The sequence below is a fragment of the Larus michahellis genome, chromosome 7 (assembly GCF_964199755.1).
Source record: "Larus michahellis chromosome 7, bLarMic1.1, whole genome shotgun sequence".
NCBI lineage: Eukaryota > Metazoa > Chordata > Aves > Charadriiformes > Laridae > Larus > Larus michahellis.
In genome coordinates, this window is record NC_133902.1 from 5,525,710 (window position 1) to 5,546,715 (window position 21,006).

General features: G+C 40.1%; 1 protein-coding gene across 1 annotated transcript; it reads left to right on the forward strand.

Moving 5' to 3' along the window:
• Window positions 1–83: 83 nt before the first annotated feature.
• On the forward strand, window positions 84–14,692 carry LOC141746862 (transient receptor potential cation channel subfamily V member 1-like). The gene is made up of 18 exons (XM_074596153.1): window positions 84–1,925; window positions 2,842–3,036; window positions 3,731–3,761; window positions 5,107–5,422; window positions 5,963–6,129; window positions 6,439–6,591; window positions 6,988–7,128; window positions 7,614–7,912; window positions 8,541–8,717; window positions 8,945–9,109; window positions 9,390–9,485; window positions 10,101–10,171; window positions 10,840–11,005; window positions 11,734–11,800; window positions 12,211–12,527; window positions 13,111–13,238; window positions 13,495–13,610; window positions 14,174–14,692. Exons 4-18 carry the CDS (start codon window positions 5,121–5,123, stop codon window positions 14,338–14,340), a joined length of 2,532 nt encoding a protein of 843 aa, XP_074452254.1. The 5' UTR covers window positions 84–1,925; window positions 2,842–3,036; window positions 3,731–3,761; window positions 5,107–5,120; the 3' UTR covers window positions 14,341–14,692.
• The last annotated feature ends 6,314 nt before the right edge of the window (window positions 14,693–21,006 follow it).

Consider the following 21,006-nt stretch of genomic DNA (forward strand, 5'->3'; position numbering starts at 1 on the left):
ATGTCAACCTTGTTTGGGGAGTTCGGTGGCTCTCGCACAGAATGAATGCCAGTTTTCACATGTTGCATGCTGTCTCTGTAAAAGACGGAGTACAACCTTGGCTTGAACGTCAACAAAACAATCAAAATAAAACACGGAGAAATTTTTCTGTGGCTACCAAGGTCAGGTGCCATGGACTAAGATCAAAGTCATTGCTAAGCCAATACCATGTTTGGAGATGTCTGGAATGCAGTGCTTATATCCAAGTGGAAAATAAATTTATAGGGTGGGAGGTGACTATTTTCCTTATTTGGCATACATAATTATTTTACATTTGGGTTTTGGGTGGTAGAGTGGATCAGGACCTCTGAAATGGTCAGAATTTGTGATAAACTGGAGGAGCTGGCAAACTCAGAGTTACAAAAGCCCAGTTCTCATTTATTTCAGCTTTGATTTCACTTTTAAGCTGAAACACAATTAGCATTTTGAGAGATAGTCCACAAAAATAATTTGTTCTTGTAATACAGTGCATAGCTATTTTAGTGTATTTGAACCAAAGGTGTTTCTGATTCTGCCCTTCATGTATTGTGTCAAATTAAGTTTTAATATGACATCTGCTAGGCTAGAATTTAATCTGTTTTTAATGTTAAGTATTGTTCATGTGAATTCTCTTAAAATTTCCAAGTTTTTGTCCCCTGTGTTATGCTTTTAAAATTTATTTCTTGTCCTACTCTTTATTTTAAGGTGAAAACATTTATACTTTATCTGTCTAAAACAAAATGGAAGTGCACCTTTTTCGCTCAAATGAGATTGGGAAGCAAGTAAGATAGTTTAATGTTATCTAGATACAATTTCATTACTTAGAAGCCTGTATTTCAACTGAAATATGGAAGTGTATTTCTATCTTGCACATCAGCAATATCAGGGCTGACTCATTTTTGTAGTGAGAAAGCTGTTCTGAGATCTTAATTACAGAGATGGATTAATTTCTATTTCCCTCCGTGCATCTATTCCATGCTGTGTTTAGGGAACTATTGGAATATATAGGAATTACAGAGAAAGCATGGACTAGAGTAAAAGTTTTGAAAAAAACTGAATTTGTTATGTTATTTTTCCCTTTTATGTTATTATAAAATATTTTTCTATCAACAGGTCTGCTTTCATTTTTATTGACTAACCGGAAAGAGCTGATAATAATATTCCAGCACACTGTTAACCATGAAATCAAGTGGTATTTGTTTCCAGAAGCTGGTAAAATTGTGGCCTGGTTTTAGGTTCCATTAGCAAAGGTAAAACAATCTCTGACCTGGAGGCCAGCTTTGCATGCATCTTTTAGATCTCTAGCACATCTGCTGATGTTTTTTCCATTTGCAGTGGTGGAGAGGGCTTTTAGTCGGTAAAATCACTCTCAGGCACAGAAGTTGCACAAAGCCTGTGCAGCATGTTGGATGCAGGCCCAAGAAAAAGGAATAAATTCTTTCTTGTTTATTACTGGCTTATTTTGATAAGTATTCTCATCTCCTTATAAGCTTACACCTTTAAACCAGGTCCTTGCTGAGATGGAATATGATACGTCCAACAGCTGTTGCAAAAAGCAATGGAGTGCTGCTGGTAAGAAGGAAATAACATCTTCACAAGAAACACAGGTCAAGGAGGCTGATGAAGGAGGCGTCAAACTCAGAAAACAGCAGAAAGCTCCTGAAGTGTGTACATCAGAGCACAGCAAGACTGAAAGGAGCTGATGCCTGGAATGAAAGAAGAGAGAGTAGGAGAATTTAGCCAAAGGGACAAGCAAGAAGCTAGAGATGGGATAAGGGAGACGCTCCACTGATCCATATAGTTTTCTTACACAGTGTCTGCTTTGGAAATGGTGAAGGAATTAATGTCGAAGGAAATACTCTGCTCAGCAAAGCTCCAGGAGCACCAGCTAAGGACCTGGCTTATTGGTAATCTATATCTATGCATTAATAAATAGGCATTTTGTCTCTGTTGAGTACAGTGCCATTGAGTGTTTTAAGTAGTTAATTAGTTTGCTATTAAATAGGCAAATATATTATTCTTTTATGGATAGATGGCAAGACTAGAAATATAGTTACCTTTTGCAAAACAGAAAGCAGATAATTTCATTGAATAATTTAATGATCTAACTTGAAACCTCAGGAGCTCTAGAGGTTTGGAGGTTGCTTCTAGCCTAACAGCCACAGCCTGGATGCTCAGCCTGCTGGAAAAGCTGTTTCTCTAGATTAGTTTTTTGCAGGAAGATCTTATGTAAATGACATATTTAACAATATATGACACAGTTCTTAATTTTTAAGGGGTTTAGATCCATCCTGGATTAGATAAGAATTTTTTTTTTCTAATGACTTTAACATTTAAAATTTGACTGTTACATATATAAATTAATTAAATAAAGCATAATAGGAACATTCAACAATAGAATGGGCTTAGGACTTTCTGTTATTGGTTCTCCCTCAACTCTGTTCAGAATCGACTTATATACAAAATACTTGGTAAGGCTTTACAGCAGCCACCCAAGAAAGATGTTCAGAAAGATAACTGATCTCAGAGAAGACCTTCTGGCATATTTTACAAAGTTTTGTAAATTGAAATGAAACTGTGACCCACAGAAACAATTGTTGTCTGGTGGTTTCGGGGTTTTTTTGCAAGCTTGAGTGTATTTACAAAGAGGAAATTTGGAGAAGAGTATCCATTACTAAATGCAATTAAAGGGGAGAGAAAAACAACAGCAACTTACTGCAATTCTTGTAAAGAGCTTTGCTGAACTCCTGGGAATAGAAGCAACTGATGCTTCTGGTTCCAGAATGGTTCTTAATGATCTTATTCTATTCTCTGTTCTTCTAGTGAACTTCCCTTGATTCTAAAAATCATCAGACATATGGACACTTTTGCAGACAAATGAAGTGGAGAAGCAAACTCTGAGTGCTTTTCAGTCCAGGCACCTTGGAGGAGGAATATCTGGCACCAAATTCCTATAGATCAGAGGGTTTTTACTGAGACTGGACTATTTTGTGGAAGACGGGATTTTTTACAGTGTTTGTAAGTTCTGCATGTATATTTGAATAGCATGGTTGTTAGTTATTTGTAAACTCTCTTTAGTATTTATTATAAGTTGTGATGTGGTTAGACATTCTGTCAAAAATATTTCCGTATCTCATTTATTGTATTGAACTTCAATGTACATAGGATTCAAAGAGTTCAAGTTGGTCATGCATTTTTTAGGACAATTTTTTTTTTTAAAGAATCCTTCCACAGAATTTCAAAGGTTATTTCCCTTGCAAATTCATGCTTATGAGGAAATGCGGCTTTGTCTTCATTATCAAAGATATCAATATTATCAACAGGCTTTAGAAATGAAAGCACGTATAATGACTAAACCAAGTTTGAGCAAATTGCCAGGGAGACAGGATTGAATCTATTCTGTGGATTTTATTATTGCACCTATTCTGTGGAAAAAAAGTGATTCCATTTTGCATAGCCATCTCTCTGGTGTTTTTGGCTCAATCCACATTTATTTAAATAAGACAAAAAATTAAAATTTTACATGACTGTATTCTCAGTGTATTTTTTTCCATTTTTTATAAAACTATTTTCATAACTTTTTCACTGATGTAACTGTTTTTCTGTATTTTTTAGTTTCATATTCCAAATGAATATTCCAATTTCATATTCTATATATAATTTTCTATTTATAGAACAATTACGTTAATAACATATTATGTTATTCTTTCAGAGTGATTCTAAGGACACAAAGAACTTGAAAGGTGAGCTCAGAGGCCATAAGTGAGTTGAACTGCAGTCATTAGTATTTCATTTATAATACGCTGTTTTGCTTCCAGTAACCCTAAATGTGCAAGTTTCCAAATTGAATCTTTCTTTACATTTATGTTGTAGAAATTATAGAAAAATTATAGAAAATGCAAATGCCTGACAAAAGTTTCTTTTGTGTCCTTCTTGCACAGGAAAATGTAAGTGGCTCTTAATGTGAATATTAACTAGTTCCATAGAACTGAAAATCTAGCTTTGATATACAATGTAGGTTTGCAGGCAGCCCCTCAGAATATTTTTGTGAAGAGAAGCAACCTTGAAGTGTGTTTATGATGTTGTTTTCACACTGAATGTACAGAGAATATTACTGACCACTGTAATTCAGTTTACAGTTGAAGACCTTTTAAAGATTATATAATACTCCTGTGCTCAAAGCCATAAGAATTCCAAGCAATCTAGGATTTTGAAGTATGTTTCTAAAGCTGTTCAGCTCTCTCTAAAAGCCAGCTATGCAGCAGTTCAAATATGATGCATTCCGGTCTCCACTGCTGCAGTTCCAGAATATTTTGCATTCAGGGGCATGAAGAACAACGTTATTCTGATTTAAAAAATTTGATAAGAAAGCAAAACCAAAACCAAACCAAAGCCTGCTCTACTTTCAGTATAATATATTTGTTAACTTCTGTCAAATTCTTTGTGGTTGCAAATCAGACAAGATCAGACATGTGGTCTTACAGTCATCTCTTATCTGTGGTAACCTTTCCCTTTCTGTTTCCGTGTCTCACGTTTGAGGTGACACTCATCTCCCAAGAATCACATGCCCCAGTTTACATCTAGCACTGCTGTAACTCTGTAAAGCCATTAAGTGGTATTTTTCCTACGTGCAGGAAGCCCTCTGTGCTCAGCATCGTTGAGATACGGTTATGGCACAAGCAGGCTTTTTGCACATGCCTGATAAAATTCTGAGAATATATTGTGGCACAAAACAGTTAGAAAGTAGAGAAGAAAGCCAGAGAGAGTTCAGGGTTTGAGATTGTTCAGGCTTTAACAAGGATTGGAGGAGGATGAGGCACTAGTTCTAAGCAGAAATGGTCAGCTCTGCAGTGAGGTGGCTGGCAAGCTCCGGGACACTCTGGCTTGCTTTCTCCATTCTGAAATGGGCAAGGGCAGTGGGGACAGTAACAAACAGCACGGAGGTAATGACCTACTAAACTGTCCCAACTCTGGGCGTAGTGAATATCTGTCTATCTGTCTTGCTTCTGGGATGAGAGCAACCAATCCATTCCCTGTTGTTTGGCCCCGTAAAGTGCTGACTTGAGGTGTTTGTGTCGTTCCTCACAGACTACCTGCTTATCATGTCTTCTATTCTTGGGAAGATGAAGAAATTTGGCAGTTCTGACATGGAGGAATCTGAAGTGACAGATGAACACACGGATGGGGAGGATTCCACGCTGGAAACGCCTGACAGCCTCCAGGGTACACCCAGCAACAAGGTGCAGCCACCCAAAAGCAACATCTTTGCAAGACGTGGGCGGTTTGTGATGGGGGATAGTGACAAGGACATGGCTCCCATGGACTCCTTTTACCAGATGGATCACCTGATGGCACCTTCTGTCATCAAATTTCATGCCAATTTGGAGAGGGGGAAACTTCACAAGTAAGTTTGCCTTGTAAGATTTCGTTGTAGTCAACAGTTTGACAGCTGCAGAGCAGCATTTATTCTCTCCACATGAGTGTGACCATTTTTTTCTGTTTCACTGTTTTCTATGCCAAAATAAGGAGTGTTGCATCTGACGGTGACAATAGCTGTTGCCTCTTGGCATCTCTTGAAAATTGAGTCCACGGATATCTCACACAAAATTAGTGGTAGGCCTTAATTCACTTGCCTGAGACTTGTTCAGTGAATGGACATCACTCAGAATGAGAACATGGGATTGCCTGGTTCCCAAGCCTGCAGTTGAAGTGTCATGCTTCAGTGTCTCTTTTAAGCCTTGTTCTCAACTTTTCAGCAACAGACACATAATTTTATCAGGACAGTTGCTTGCAGACTTTGTTGATCTTGTAGATTTTGCAGATCCATCTATACTACTCTGTAGTGCTTACTACTTCGCATAGCAAATAAAAAATATTATTCTGGTAGTTTATAAAAAGTCTGCTAAATGTCTGACTTTAAGTAACTGAAATTTACCCTTGTTAGGCTCCTATCTACAGATTCCATCACAGGCTGTTCAGAAAAAGCTTTCAAATTTTATGACCGCAGAAGGATCTTTGATGCTGTAGCCCAAGGCAACACAAGGGACCTGGATGATCTGCTACTCTATCTTAACAGAACCTTGAAGCATCTCACAGATGATGAGTTCAAAGGTACCCTTTAGTGTCACATACCTTAAGTTGCCCTCGTCTTCTTCCAGTAGTGCTCCTGAGATGAAAACAAAAAACCATAATTCTGTTAAGTGTCTGCAGGACGTGCTCTAATAGCCACTACTTCCCTAATGATTGGGCAACCCATTGATTGTAAGGTTAAAGAAAAATTCAGAAAAGTCGAAATTTTCTGTGAACCCCTGGATGAGTTTTCTTCTCTCTTGAAAAGAACCTCATTAATTCCTGCCTGCCTGGGAGGAGCTGGTAGGTTTGTAATCACTTCTATATAGCTGCAATCTTTTTGTGTTATAGAGCCAGAAACTGGGAAAACCTGCTTACTGAAAGCCATGCTGAATCTACATGATGGGAAAAATGATACCATTCCCTTGCTGCTGGATATTGCAAGGAAAACGGGAACTCTGAAAGAGTTTGTTAATGCAGAGTATACCGACAACTACTACAAGGGTAAGAGAAACAGCTGCTACAGTGAATACTCTTGGTGCTAAGGCTGAAGACAAGGTTAGGCAAGGCTCTCAAATAGTTTTCTGCATGAAGCCTTATGCATGAGGATGCAGCACCCCAAAGTTCCAGTGTGGGATTACCCACCAGTGCATTCATGCTAGGGCAGTGCTTTGTTAGGTGCAATATTCTACCATTTTTGATACACAGTGATTTAATAGCAAGCTCAGGGCACTTGCACTTGCTATCTGTGCCATCTTTTTTTTGTTCAATTCTAGAGCTTTTTAGTCTGAAAAGCTCTTAGTTCTACCATCTTTAATGGACCTGGATGAATTGTGGTACCTGAAAGCTCTCGGTCTGTATTAACCGTTGAAGATTTCTGTCTGATGAGTGTCTCCGTAGGCCAGACTGCACTTCACATCGCCATTGAAAGAAGGAACATGTACCTGGTGAAGCTCTTGGTCCAGAATGGAGCAGATGTTCATGCAAGAGCCTGTGGGGAGTTCTTCAGGAAAATCAAAGGGAAACCTGGCTTTTATTTTGGTAGGGGTGAGCACAGTATGGGCTTTATGGATTGAGTTATCCTAGCATTATCCAAAGTACAAGCTGTTAAATAATCCTGTGTATGTGGGACTGGAGGCTCAGAAGTACCAGACGGGCTGTTCTACCACTTAGTCCAAATATTTACTCCCAAAGGCTGAGATTATAAAGAAACACAGTTGGTAGTCGATGATGTTCTGTGCGAGCTTGATGTCTGCATCCCTTTGTTTTCTGGGCACTGTATCCTTTAAAAGGTTGTTACCTTCTGTTAGCTGTCCTTTCAGTGCTTTCTTAAGCACTGTGTTTCTGTGATGCAGTTAAATAAAAAAAAATGTGATTCTAACAGCTATCACAGGATTTGGTGCTATATCAGATAGAGAAATTCACCTCTTCTCATGATGAAAGATGAAAGCAACATGATCTTCTTTCTGTTTATGCATGTGTCGTAACGGGCTTTCTGACTACTGATTCCTGTTGCTTGCCCATAGGGGAGCTGCCTTTGTCCCTGGCTGCCTGCACCAACCAGCTCTGCATTGTGAAATTCCTCCTTGAGAACCCCTACCAGCCAGCCAGCATCACTGCTGAGGACTCCATGGGCAATACGGTCCTGCATACACTGGTGGAGATTGCAGACAATACTAAGGATAATACCAAGTTTGTTACCAAGATGTACAATAACATATTGATCCTTGGTGCCAAAATTAATCCAATCCTGAAGCTAGAAGAACTCACCAACAAGAAAGGGCTGACTCCATTAACTCTGGCAGCCAAAACAGGGAAGATAGGGGTAGGTGAGCAAATGTGTTTAACTGTCCCATTACTGTATCAAATTATACGGGGTACATGTAAAATGTTGATGAAGGCCAGATTTTATAACTGCTTGTTGTTGGGGCCTTTTAGTTAAGAGGATCTGGTGCTGCAGTTTAACATGCAAAACTGCATAGTCCTTAAAAGTTACAAAGTGCGTGCATGTCTGTGTCCAGCTGGCATTATTATTATTCATAAACCACTGGTATGCAGGGCAGCCGAAGTGGAAACAGAAAGTGGGTCTCTGCTATCATGTGAACCACTAGAGGCCTTGTACTTTTGACTGGCTGGTATAACTCATCTTCTGGCAGTCCCCATTCAAAATGACTGTATGCTCAGAGATGTGTAACATACATCTCTGCTTTTCTCTTGCAATTTTGAAACAGATAGTGGCAAGTTGTAAGCGGTATCTGTATCTCTTATCTCCCAGCATCTAGTGAGAAAATTAATTGTGTTTACTTCAGACTTTGATCTCTGTAGTGCTCCAGTGGTTTGACTTCAGTACAGTTAAACTAGGGAGAAATTAGCCATCCTGGTTTGTGGAGACACTGAGGAACTAGAAGTCCATTAGTGCTGAAATGTTGGTTGTATTGTTTTTTTTCAATTAGATTTTCGCATACATCCTCAGACGAGAGATCAAAGATCCTGAGTGCAGACACTTGTCTAGGAAGTTCACTGAATGGGCTTACGGACCTGTCCACTCATCTCTTTATGATCTGTCCTGTATAGACACATGTGAGAAAAATTCAGTGCTTGAGATTATTGCCTACAGTAGTGAAACACCAGTAAGTATGCACCTCCTTGGCATTTTATTTACAGGCTGGGGCACTGCTGGGGAAGAGCTCTGTGTTCCACCCAGTGCATTTTTTGCCTCATTTCTATAAAACAACATCCCTTCCTGAGTTTAAGGGTACTAGAGGGAACATTTACTGAAGATGAGTATCATTTGCTGTTTTCAAAGCCCAGTACATACTGGTCCTGTCAAGATTCTCTTCTTTCTCCTTTTGCTCAGAACCGTCATGAAATGCTGCTGGTGGAACCCCTTAACAGGCTGCTGCAAGACAAGTGGGACCGGTTTGTCAAACACTTGTTTTACTTCAACTTCTTTGTCTATACCATGCATATCATCATCCTCACTGCAGCTGCTTACTACAGACCTGTAGAGAAGGAGGAAAAGGTATGTTACTCCTGTCATATATCAAGGGAACCACCCAGCGCATGATATCCTAGATCTGCATCCCATTTGAATGTGTGCTCCTACCATTAGGATTTTCCTCTTTTCTGAAGGCAGGAGGGAGATTTGATACTGCTTGCTTCCCAGTCATGCCCCCTTGCTGCAACACATTCAGAAACTTAACCCATTCCCCTAGAAATGTAGTTGCTTTCAGCTGCTGGCAAGGCCAGGTCTTTCCTATTCCCAGTTCTGCTGAACACATCTATGTTCCTGTCTTACACAGCCTCCCTTCACATTTGGTCACAGCACTGGGGAATATTTTCGAGTGACTGGAGAGATCCTGAGTGTACTGGGAGGTCTCTATTTTTTTTTCAGAGGGGTAAGATATTTGAAACTTTTCCTTCTTGCTGTTTGGGTAGGTGTGGGAGAGAATCCAGCATGTCTTTCCTATTCATTAGCATTGGCTGCCAAGATAATCCATGTTTTAGTCAAGAGGTACAGATCTTTTTCCTTGGCCTGATTAGGAGTTCTTAGGTTACTAATGAGCCCACAGGCTAAGATACAGTTTTATCTATTGTATAAAAAAAAGACTACCCCTAGAAGTCAATGTGCTTCTCAGCAATTAGCCTGGCCAAAGTTTAAGAATGAGGTATTGCAAATAGCCAGGCTTCTATTAAAGATTGCCTGTTTTAGCTTAAAGTCCCCCCTGCTTCCTCTTGGCAGCCAGTGGAGAGTGTACAGTGAATCACAGGTCCAGTGAATCCACAGTGACCGAATAGGTGGTTGTCTTCAAAAGACGTCAGATGTAAGAGAAGTCTAGTGTTACTGGAAGAGTCCTCCCTAGATCTTGTGCCAATGTTGGTTTTGAGCTGTTCTTGTGAGATGCTTTATAGGTACCAGTCCCCTTGTACAGGTATCAGTGCTTAGTTGATGCATTCACATGCGGTACTTAATCCTTTGATGCAAATCTGGTCTTTGTTCCCATTTTTTTCAGATACAGTATTTCGTGCAGAGGCGCCCATCATTCAAGACGCTGATAGTTGACAGCTACAGTGAGGTTCTTTTGTAAGCCCCAATGTCTTTGATTGCATTTCAGCATGAAACAGATGAGTGTGTGAGATCTGTAGCTTTGGCTGAAGCCACTTATAATAAGTAGATGCTTTGCTATAATTTCCGGGGTCTTGACAAAATACTTGCCAGTGGCTATCATAGCACTTCGGTCTGGATCAGTAACCTCTTTTGGAGGTAAAGCAAATGAAGTGTCTAGAAGTTTGGCGACTGTGTCAAGCAGCAGAGTTAGAAGTAGATCTCTGAGTTGGGCTTGCAATTGAGTGTGTATACATTGGAGGTGCAGAAATCCTCCCTTTCCTAAAGGGAGCTTGGCCTCTCCATAATTTGGGCCTTTTCTCTTCCCAGCTGGAGTGCAGATAAACAGGGCAATTTCATGGGTCTGAAAAGAGAGGGAGTGCTGAAGAAATGAGTGTTTTCAAGGACTCTTCTTCCCTCTAGTCACAAGGAAGAGCAGGAATAGGCTACAGAAGTTTGTATGTTGTGAAACTGAGGAGTTTGCAAGAGGAACTGTAGGATTTGAGAAGGGAAGAGAGGAAGTGTCTGCCAAGGCTCCTTTGTGTTATAGAGAATCCCTCATTCTGCTGTATACTTTGTGGGGCTCCTCTGTTCCCACCACCTGTGGCCAACTCGGCTCTCTGCATTCAGACCATGCTTTCTTTCAGCTTTGTTCACTCCTTGCTCCTCCTGAGCTCTGTGGTGCTGTACTTCTGTGGCCAGGAACTGTACGTGGCTTCCATGGTCTTCTCCTTGGCGCTGGGCTGGGCTAACATGCTGTACTACACCCGTGGCTTCCAGCAGATGGGCATTTACTCTGTCATGATTGCCAAGGTCAGTCCAGTGAGTAGGTGATGAGGGCAGTAGAGTGCTCAGATTAGGGCACTGCTGCTGACAGCCCCATTTCCAGGAGAGAAGTCGACATATCTACCTCCATGATGCCACTGGGAAATATTATATCACTCTACTATACTTGGCCGTTATTTTCTGAGTGACGTAATACAATTTAAGTTATGTAGAAAAACCTTCTGCTCCTCATCCATACATTTTATAGCAGTTTTGATATTATTATTACCTGCCACGCTTCAAAATAACTACAGTTGTATAGGCATGGATGAAAGTAGACTGAGAACAGCGCAGACTGGTGTGAAATGGCACAGCTTTCTACCAGCTGGAAAATTCTTTAGGTACAGTTTAAACGTTACCAAACTGAGCAATTAGCTAGGAGGCAGTAGCTGGCTAATAAACCTCTATATATGATTTAGCCAGCTAGCTGAAGAGGGGAAGAAAGATGAAACTGTCTTAATGTGGTTTATACTCACCAAGATGAAACTATTTGGCATGCATATGTCTTTCATATGTGTGTAAACTGTTGCATGAATAACAGAGAAAAATGTTTTCTGTATTAAAGTTTATTATCTCAGCAGGATAACAGTTTAATGCATGAACAGCCAGTTCATAGCACATGCCTTCTTGAGCTGAAGCAGTATTTTCTACCAATTTTTGTTGCATTTTATATTCAAATTTTAGCAATATAAAAATATTTTGTTTCCATGTTACAGATGATCCTTAGAGATTTATGTCGCTTCATGTTTGTCTATCTAGTATTCCTCTTGGGATTTTCTACAGGTAATACCATCTTTGGAGTTACTTTTTATTATCTTAAAGAATGTCAGAAAATTTCATTTTTCAAGTGACTTAGACTTTTTGTTTCCAACTATAAACTAACAAATTAACCTAATTACAAAAAAATCTCTTCAGAATAACAATTATGTATAGTAATTTCATACATCTTTTCATCCCTGGGTCTCAAACTGCTTTGCAAAGCCGAATGTAAAAACAGTCATCTTGTTCTATATAGACAACACCTTCTGAGAAGGTGTCAGTTATGGGGAATATTTTATGGAGCAATTTCGCTGGGGACAATGCACCATGAAGACAACATGTCTTGTCTTTATGCTCGTTTTCATTGCTTGCAATGGCATTATGATCTCAAATTGTATTTTCATCCTGCATATGTGATTCCTCTTTTGCAACAGCTGTGGTGACTTTAATTGAAGATGACAATGAGGGGCAAGACACAAATAGCTCAGAATATTCCCGATGCTGCCATATGAAACGAGGCCGCACGTCCTACAATAGTCTGTATTATACCTGCTTGGAGCTTTTCAAGTTCACTATTGGGATGGGGGACCTGGAGTTCACAGAGAACTACAGGTTCAAGTCTGTGTTCGTCATCCTTTTGGTTCTCTATGTCATCCTTACATACATCCTCCTGCTCAACATGCTTATTGCACTGATGGGGGAAACTGTGAGCAAAATTGCGCAGGAGAGCAAGAGCATCTGGAAACTCCAGGTACATTGGTTCTGTGAGGCCGCTACCCAAGAAAGGGTGTGGGGAATCATAAGAAATTTCGGAGAGAATCTTTAGGAACTGACATGTTTCTAAATAACAGGTCACTGCTTCTTTCTGATTCCCCTGAACAGTTCCTAAAAAAAGTATATTAGTTCCTTTTCTTTGCATATTTGATGTTTTGCCTGAGCAGATGTTCCCAGTGTTCCACAGATGTTCAGAATTTAAGAAAATAAGTATTTTTCTAATTAGACAGAATTATTTGGGCTTTTGATGATGGAAAATCCTGATCAGACTATGAAGACAGGGATTATGGAAAGGGGAAAACAATCTTTACCAGAATCTCAAAGGCACGTCAGTTTTTGTTTGAGGTAAGAAGAGGAACTTCATAGTTCTAATCACAGGGCAGTAATTTGGCATTTTTAATGACATATTAACAGAGGGCGATGTTTCAGAGATGGTTATGATGCCTGCTCTAAGATGGTGACAATGAAAGCTCAAGGTTTTTAAAACAAAGGGAGAATCTGGGGTCTGTGTGACTTTGAAACAGCAGCCCCTCAGTGGCCTGCTTTCTTTTACCTAATAGAGAGCCATCACAACCTTGGATATTGAAAACAGCTACTTGAACTGTGTGAGGCGCTCCTTCCGGTCTGGGAAGCGAGTCTTGGTGGGGGTCACACCTGACGGCCAAGATGATTACAGATGGTGCTTTAGGTAAGCTGTTTGTATGTCAAATGAACAATCTTTTGTAGACAAACAACATTCAGGTATCTGGTAATGGGAAGCAGAACTTTACCCCTGGAGCACTCCTCTGAAAAGTAGTGCCCTAAGGCTGTTTACAGTAGTCAGTTTAATCTGTTTTCTGGGTCAGATCTGAGGCTTGAGGGGTGGCAGTTTGTGATATAAACTCATCCTGGAGTTGTTTGGTTGATCCTTAGACTAGCTATTGGTTCTGTTGTTCTCTCCTTAGGGTTGATGAAGTGAACTGGTCCACGTGGAATACTAATCTGGGCATAATCAACGAAGACCCTGGGTACTCTGGGGACCTCAAACGAAATCCCAGTTATTCTATTAAGCCTGGCAGAGGTGAGGGTTTCAGGGACCTAAATCCTAGTCTGGGCTACACACTGGTGATAGAAGCAGCATCGATTAATTGTTAGAGGACAGCCAGTTTTATGCACTTAATGATAATGGCAGTAGCTAAGTTAATGGCATTTTCAATCAGCACAAAATGTAAAGGATTAAGTAGGCTCATTATTCACATAGCAGTTTTACTCTCTGGAATAGAAGCCCCATAGATTCATCATCCTGATTATAGATTTTACGGGGCAGATAATATGTGTAAATCCTGAGAAGTTGGAACAGTGTATGATGGCAGCCAAGTCGCCAAGAAGCTGCTTTGGACGCCCCAAACCCTATAGTTTGGGAGCTCATTATCCAGCACAGAAGTATTTAACTGTATGATCAATCTCTGCTGTACTTGCCAGCGGAAATATGGAAAACTCATGGAACAATATGGGGAAGAAAACCACAAAGCCCTTTCTTCCTGCGTTTTTCTTCTGCTTTCATCAGCTTCCTGTTTAAACCACTTGTATATTTTCTTCTGTTTCTATGGAGGGGGGAAAATTAACCATTCTTTTCCTTTTTAGTTTCAGGGAAAAACTGGAAAACGTTGGTTCCACTTTTAAGAGATGGAAGCAGGAGAGAGGAGACTCATAAACTGCCAGAAGAAGTAAAATTAAAACCTATTTTGGAACCTTATTATGAGCCAGAAGATTCTGAGACGTTGAAAGAGTCACTTCCAAAGTCAGTCTAATCTAATTTTATTTTTAAGAAGAAGGTTAATTCTAAGTGCCTATGTTGGTCCTCACAAGCAGGACAATTAGAGCACTTCATTCAAAAAGACAGGGATTTATGGAAAAGGTCAGAGGACTTAGGCAATTACTGTGTGCAAGGATTCATTAAGTATGCTAAATAAACTACTTGTTATTTAAGTTCATGGTTATTTTTAATATAAATCTGCAAGAAACTGTCTATACTACTTTGTTTATATTGGTTAGATATTTGCATCTAGGCGGTCTCATAAAGTGTTAGAAACAGTTCCCATAGTTGCATTTCTTTTTTTGTTTTGTTTTACAAATAAACACATTGAGAATTTCCCACACTTCAGAGCTGTCTGTAAGCTAGTCATTTTTTAGTGGAGATTTTTTCCCAGTCTTCATCCGTTTGTTTTACTCTTTGAAAGTGCTCTCATGCATTTCAGAGATTCGAGCTGACATCTTCATTATTAGCTAACAAGAGCTTCACTAAGTTTTGCAGGTTGGTGCAAGAGGCCAGTGATGATGGATATTCTGTTGTTAATAGGAAAATAACAAAAGCACCTATCAAAAAATTGTATCACTCTACAACCTGAATGTAATGGATTTCATACCTTCTGTCTGCTTTTAGATTCTTCTTCTTTTAAAAAGTATTTTTGTAAGCAGCTGTAAGCAGGCCCTAGTTTTGTGGCTTCGCAGCCTCAAAAACTAACAAACCAAACTATTACGAAACTGGAGAAGGACTCATAAGAGAGCACTAAAAGTCACCAAGAGCCCAGAGATATGTTCCTGTGAAGAAAGTTTCTTGGAAAGGAGATAAATAAATGGGGACACAGTGAAAGAATAGAAAATAATGAATGATCTAGAGATGTTGTTATTCTTTTCTCATAACACAAGAACAAATATACTCTGTGAAATTTTAAAGGTTGAATAGTCAAAATCAATGAAATAAATGTTTCTCTTACACTGTCTGAGTAAACTCCAGAATTCACAGTTATTGTTACCGAGGCTAAAGGCTTAACAAGATCCCAAATTTGACATTTATTTAGATAACAGATGAACTTTGCACAAAGTAAGAGATAGTGGTTATAAAGAATATACGTTTCAAAGGTCAGATGTATAATAATGTATAACAATAATAATCTGGAAATCAGAAAGTTTTTGTTCTTGACTTTGACAGCAACAACAGGAGGAAAGAAATCTGGTGCTGCAAATCCATCTGGCTGGATTTACAAAGAGAATATCAGGAAAAATATCTGGAGAGAAAATAGGCAGATGTTACCAAACTACAGACAGGAGCCCTGGAGAGAGAGGAAAGAATAGGAGGAACTTTGGCATCCTCTTGAAAAGTGGCTGGACAGAAAGGAACTAAAGATAAGAAAATTTGTCTTATAGACAGCGGCCCAATATTTCAAGTGCTGGAGCTGTGCAGCTGTGCTGGGCTAGAAAAGGTAAATTGCTTTACCTCCTTTTCTTGTTACATATCACTAAAGCACTTAGACTTAACAGCCTTTACAGCACAAGTACAGTGTGCATATACAAGTATCCTTAAGCCAACAAGGTTTTTAACCATGCGTTTCAGTTTGAGCACTTGCACTGTTTCTGTGGATGCGTTTGAAGTACAGTTGTGCTGAAGTGCTGCTGTGAAACTGCGCCAGAGTGCACAGCCTTTGCCAGGGAAAGCCCGTCATGCTTGGCCTGTGATGCATCCAAAGGCTGTGGTCAGAAAACATTCACAGGAGTCATTGAAGTTGAAAAGTGGTACGCTGGAGGCGTCAGTAGCAAATTATTGGGAAAATTGGAAATCAAAGACATAGAAAATTAAGCCAGCCTTTGAAAGATAATTTTCATTAATACATCCTGTAATTTTTCTGCATTTAGTAAGATACTGAAACATTCACTATTCTTAAAGAGAAGCAGTTAATATATTTACATGCAGACTGCCCTTCACTGCTAACACAGTTAGATGAAGTTTTGGGTTGTCTGACATCACTACTTTAACTGGGGTCAGGATTTCTCATCGGGTACTACAGCAATATATTTCAACAAAATCTTCAAGCATCCAGCTGCTTTATTTGAAATAGTAGCACCATCTAGAGGACTAATAATTCTTGTTTCTTTTGTTAACATCGTTCAGAACAAACATAATTTTATGTTTATAGCATTTGTAGGGTATAACCAGGGAAACTTGCCCAATGATTTGAAAGAATTGATTGGAAAAAAAGATCAGAATTTAAACCAAACAAACTCTGTCTCTGGTGCCCAGGGAAACCACAAAAGATGTTTAAAGTAGGCATGTTCAATTTCATACCATTACAAAGGTGTATCTCTAAACACTTGGTAGAAGTCTCTAAGCTGTACGTTCCACTCAAGACTTCATTATGCTTCACACTGAACATGGCAAGAGACAGTCCATATGTAAAACAAGTACAGCTAGGTAGGCAAGACAGGCTGAGACAGTGAAATAACTTATTATTAAAACTATTAAGAATAAATGTAGAAAGGGGCTGACCAGAAAAGCATAGTTGATTGTCTCCATGCCTTTGTGTGCCAGGGCAAATTTATGCTTGAAAGCACACCAGGATCATGATGTAGCTGGAAAGCATTCATGAAATTTCTGTATTCCCTGTGAGGGATCTATTTCTCATAATTATAAGCCTGTCTGGAGACCTAATCCATTGCTTAAATTACACCTTGATTTACATCAAGTGCCTATCCAGAAGGAGTGATCAGGTGCCCTGCGTAACCTGAACAGAACATGGACCTCTGCCTTCCTGTCCCTTTCTGCTCCAACGAGATTACAAAGACTGCAGGGGATGACTTAATAAAAAACTGAAATGCTATAATTCAGAGTGAAAACATACATCAGTATAATGCTGTGGTTAGAAATGTAAATGCCCGATATTTGTGGGATAGGGTGGTGCTGGTGGGTTTTTTGGTTGCATTTTTAAAATCCCCTAGTCTTCTCTGGGAAGCAAACAAACTTATCCCACTTTTCTAGAGTAAGTTATTACACACCCCTCAGAATTTCCAGCTATATCATCACTGAGTTACTGCAATGGGCAGAAATTTTTTTCCCGCATCTGGTGAGGTATAGCTTGGCAGTGACTCCAACCCGCTGTCGCGCACATTTTTTCAGACTCAGCTGGCCAGGGCTCTGGTTGCCACAGTTTACTTCCTTCACCTTCATTCCACCTCGGTGCATAGAATTGCCCTTGGAAATCAAGGTGTGTCTCTGTTCAGGCAGACTGGGTGGGATGCCTACGAGGGACATACTTGTTCTGAATGGACAGAGAGTACAAATACTCACTGTCACATCGGAGGGCTGCAACTAACCCCCAGGGAAGAGAGGTGGCTTGTCAGGAAGTGTTTGTCCTTTGCTACGACCAACACCTTTCTATTGCTGCTGCTAGACACCTCCACAGGCTGAGGAGGAACACGGCTTTGCAATAAATTGTCTTTACTTGGGTTGTTTTGTAGAGGTTCTGCTCACCTTGGCAGACATACTTTGCATGGTCTTGCAGAATCCGTGTCTTGGGCACTTAGTGAGTTTTTTAGTTTGAAGTTTGCATAGTTATTTCAAACCGAACATGGTTAGAAACAGTATGTGGTTCCCATGCTATTCCTTGAGGCTTGCAGGTTGTAAAAATCTGTCCACTCGCATTAATTTCTGTCCACACTAAGTGCTTAATATGAGATGATCAGGTTCAACAACTGTATATATCCACCAGCTCCCAATAACCTCACTAGCTCAAAAGCAAAAGAAATGAAGGGTGTTGATGTGCTCATCTCCTCTCTGTGGGTGACAACTGTAATTATCAATGACTGCAAATGTGTGTGGGATAGGAGGTAGCAAGAAGAGGCGAGCTGGACGAAGGTGAGTTGGGCTATACTTCACTGGGAGTTGAAAACAGGCTGATGAACATGTGGAAAAGCAAAAATGCTATCTATCTCGGTATTTTACAGAGTTGCCATACCCAAGATGCAACTTTTCTAGTCAGCCATACAAACTGAACTGTTGTGTCTTTCAAACTCCAATAATTTCTGAATTAGGTGAGAAAAACATACATCCTACCTGAAAAACTTGGAGCCACACAGCATGTTATTTGTGTGCACTCATTGTGCCCCTTGCAACAGCTGGCACTGGAGTCTGAATAGCCCTTGTCCTAATTAAACATTAATGCTAATCTCTTCTCAGGCAGCACATTAGTAGTTTTTTGTGGGGTCCACGGAAGACACCAGGGCCCACAAGAGGGCTCCCACGCCATGTGCAGGGATGCTGCCTCCTCCCTCTGGGGTACCCTGTAACTGACTCGCCCCAGGAAAGCCCCTCTCTCTCAGATGCCACTGCCCTGCTTCGCTGCCTCTGATCAAATTCATTATGCAGAATCGTATTTATCTTTGCCAAACGCCAGCTAATCTTGTCACTCTTCTGTGGCATCTATATCGCACTAGCACATTACTCAGTCCTACATCTTCGCTGGAGTCCTCAGTACTCAAAAATCCACAAGGTGTATACCCAGTAAGTGCTGCTGCGCTACAAAACACTGGGGATCCTGCCAACCCCATAGCCTTAAGGGATAAAGCCAGTGGTTTCAGGTTCTGATGTTTGAAGTTTTCAGAACCCCATCAACAGAAGTTTTGTACAATGTTTTTGAAGAAACTGTTGCGGTAAATCTTCCAAACTCGAAAAAATCCACGTACATTAAAAATCCCAGATAAGCTGATGTTCAGAGCAACCCACTGTCAGCCTGTGTCTTGGACATTTAACACCAGCTTCTATGTTTGGGTGCATTGGAGAGAATCCTCTTGCAGTGAAGGATACTTCTTACAAGTCTTTCTTGCCCCATTAGGCAACAGGCATGGATTTACTAGGGCCTGGGAGGAAGAGGTCTTAATTGGTGCTGCCAGATGCAGGCTAGACATCCTGGGTCTTCTTGATGTGGTTATAGGGCTCTGAAGTGCTTTCCATCACCCACACCATGAAGACTGGGATTAATTCTGACTCTGGAATAGTTTCCACAGAGAAAATATGGACCCAATTTCTCCTACATCAGATGTTAAACTGTACAAAGCACTTCAAAATATATGGTGGAAAATCCCCTCTGGGAAGGAGGAGAAATCAACCAAATGACCTCATTGGACTTCACTCTTTGTGGTGTGTTTGTGATACTGTGGCAGAGCTACATCACTATTAGTAACATTTCCTGTTTCAATATGCAGGCAATGAGTGGGCATAAGGGGACGTGAACATTTACAGAATCACCAAGGTTTTCAGACTTCATCATCATCTACAACACTACTTCTCGGTCATTGTTATAATCAGCGCTTAAAATCAACAATTTAGTCACGCGAATGTTGATATGAAAACTCATGTCGCCTGGAATTGCCATGTCAGCTGGCTTCTCCACAGCCAGGAGAGCAACTCCCAATTACAGGAACTGGAAGGAAGTGTCCTACTCACTCAGACAGTAAGAGCAGTTTTAAGCCACGTCACTAAGTCAAAGTAATTTGTTTCCAAGCAGACATAGTAGGTTTAGCCCAGAGAGTTTCTCTTATTCCAAAGGAGGATGCGGATAATAAACCACGTAGAGAAAAGGGACCATGTCCTCAGTTCCTGCTAGTCAGAGGGGGAAAGCCAAGAGTGTTTAATTGGCACAGAGGAAGACACAAAGATGACAATGAGACAATGCCCCTCATTACCAGAAAGATATAGAAAAGTGGAGTTTAGAGCTGGAAATAGGTAGAGTGTTCTCAAGAGACTGATTTGCGAGAACAAATGGAAACAGTTAGCTATATCTTAGCTAAGCACTGAATAACAGAAAATCGAAGCATTGACAGAGGAGATGATTTGCATAATAAAAGGGGTTTTAATGAGAATAATGAGTTGAAATTGAGATGGAAAAACCATACCCTGAAAAGATCTCTCTGTGGGGCACGTATGATGCCCAGAGAACTGCCTTTGGAAACACTGGAAGATTCATTCAGCCCACGTAAGCAAATATATCCAGTGCCATCCTGACTGCAGCAACATGGGATCTGCAGGTTTTAGCTGTCTTATTTTGGAGAACCAAAGTATCTGAGGGTTTATTTCAACTGGTATATGTTTCACCTTCAATTCTGCTTCACTTATTTCCCAGAAAGAGCTTGACAAAAAGTGGAAGAGGCCTGCAGGGACTTTATTTTGTTATAGTTAGTGAATGTCTCATATGCTGCTACAGTTGATGCAAAGTTTATTTCTCAGTGTAAGACCTGATAGTGGGTGAATTTTTGTTCCCCTCATATTTTTTACAGGTCTAACCAGATGTTTGAAGGGGGAAGGGGAAAAAATATTCCTGCAATTTAGATGGATAAAACAGATAAAAATATTTTCCTTATAAAAAGGGAGGTTCGATGTTCTTGAAATCAGATGGCTGAACTATTAGTTCAACCTGAAATTGCTATAGCATTAAGGTTCCTCACTGGTTTTGGTGATCACCCTCCAAAGACTACTTGAGTCAAACAGTGACAGTACAGACTTGAGAAAAAGGTGGGGCACGCTTTCTTCATGGTGTATTCCTTCAGGCATGTTCATATTGCTTAATTCTCCTGTGCTGCTAAGCGTTACCAGAAACTATGCACCACAACTGAAGATTTACCGAGGGTACAAACTCATGCCAGAATAG

Bases quoted from the DNA above. Each gene is read 5' to 3' on its own strand.
- LOC141746862 (XM_074596153.1), top strand. From the start codon at position 5,121: ATGTCTTCTATTCTTGGGAAGATGAAGAAATTTGGCAGTTCTGACATG. The intron at 5,423-5,962 runs GTAAGTTTGCCT...TACCCTTGTTAG, and splicing joins GAGAGGGGGAAACTTCACAA to GCTCCTATCTACAGATTCCA. The intron at 6,130-6,438 runs GTACCCTTTAGT...TTTGTGTTATAG, and splicing joins CACAGATGATGAGTTCAAAG to AGCCAGAAACTGGGAAAACC.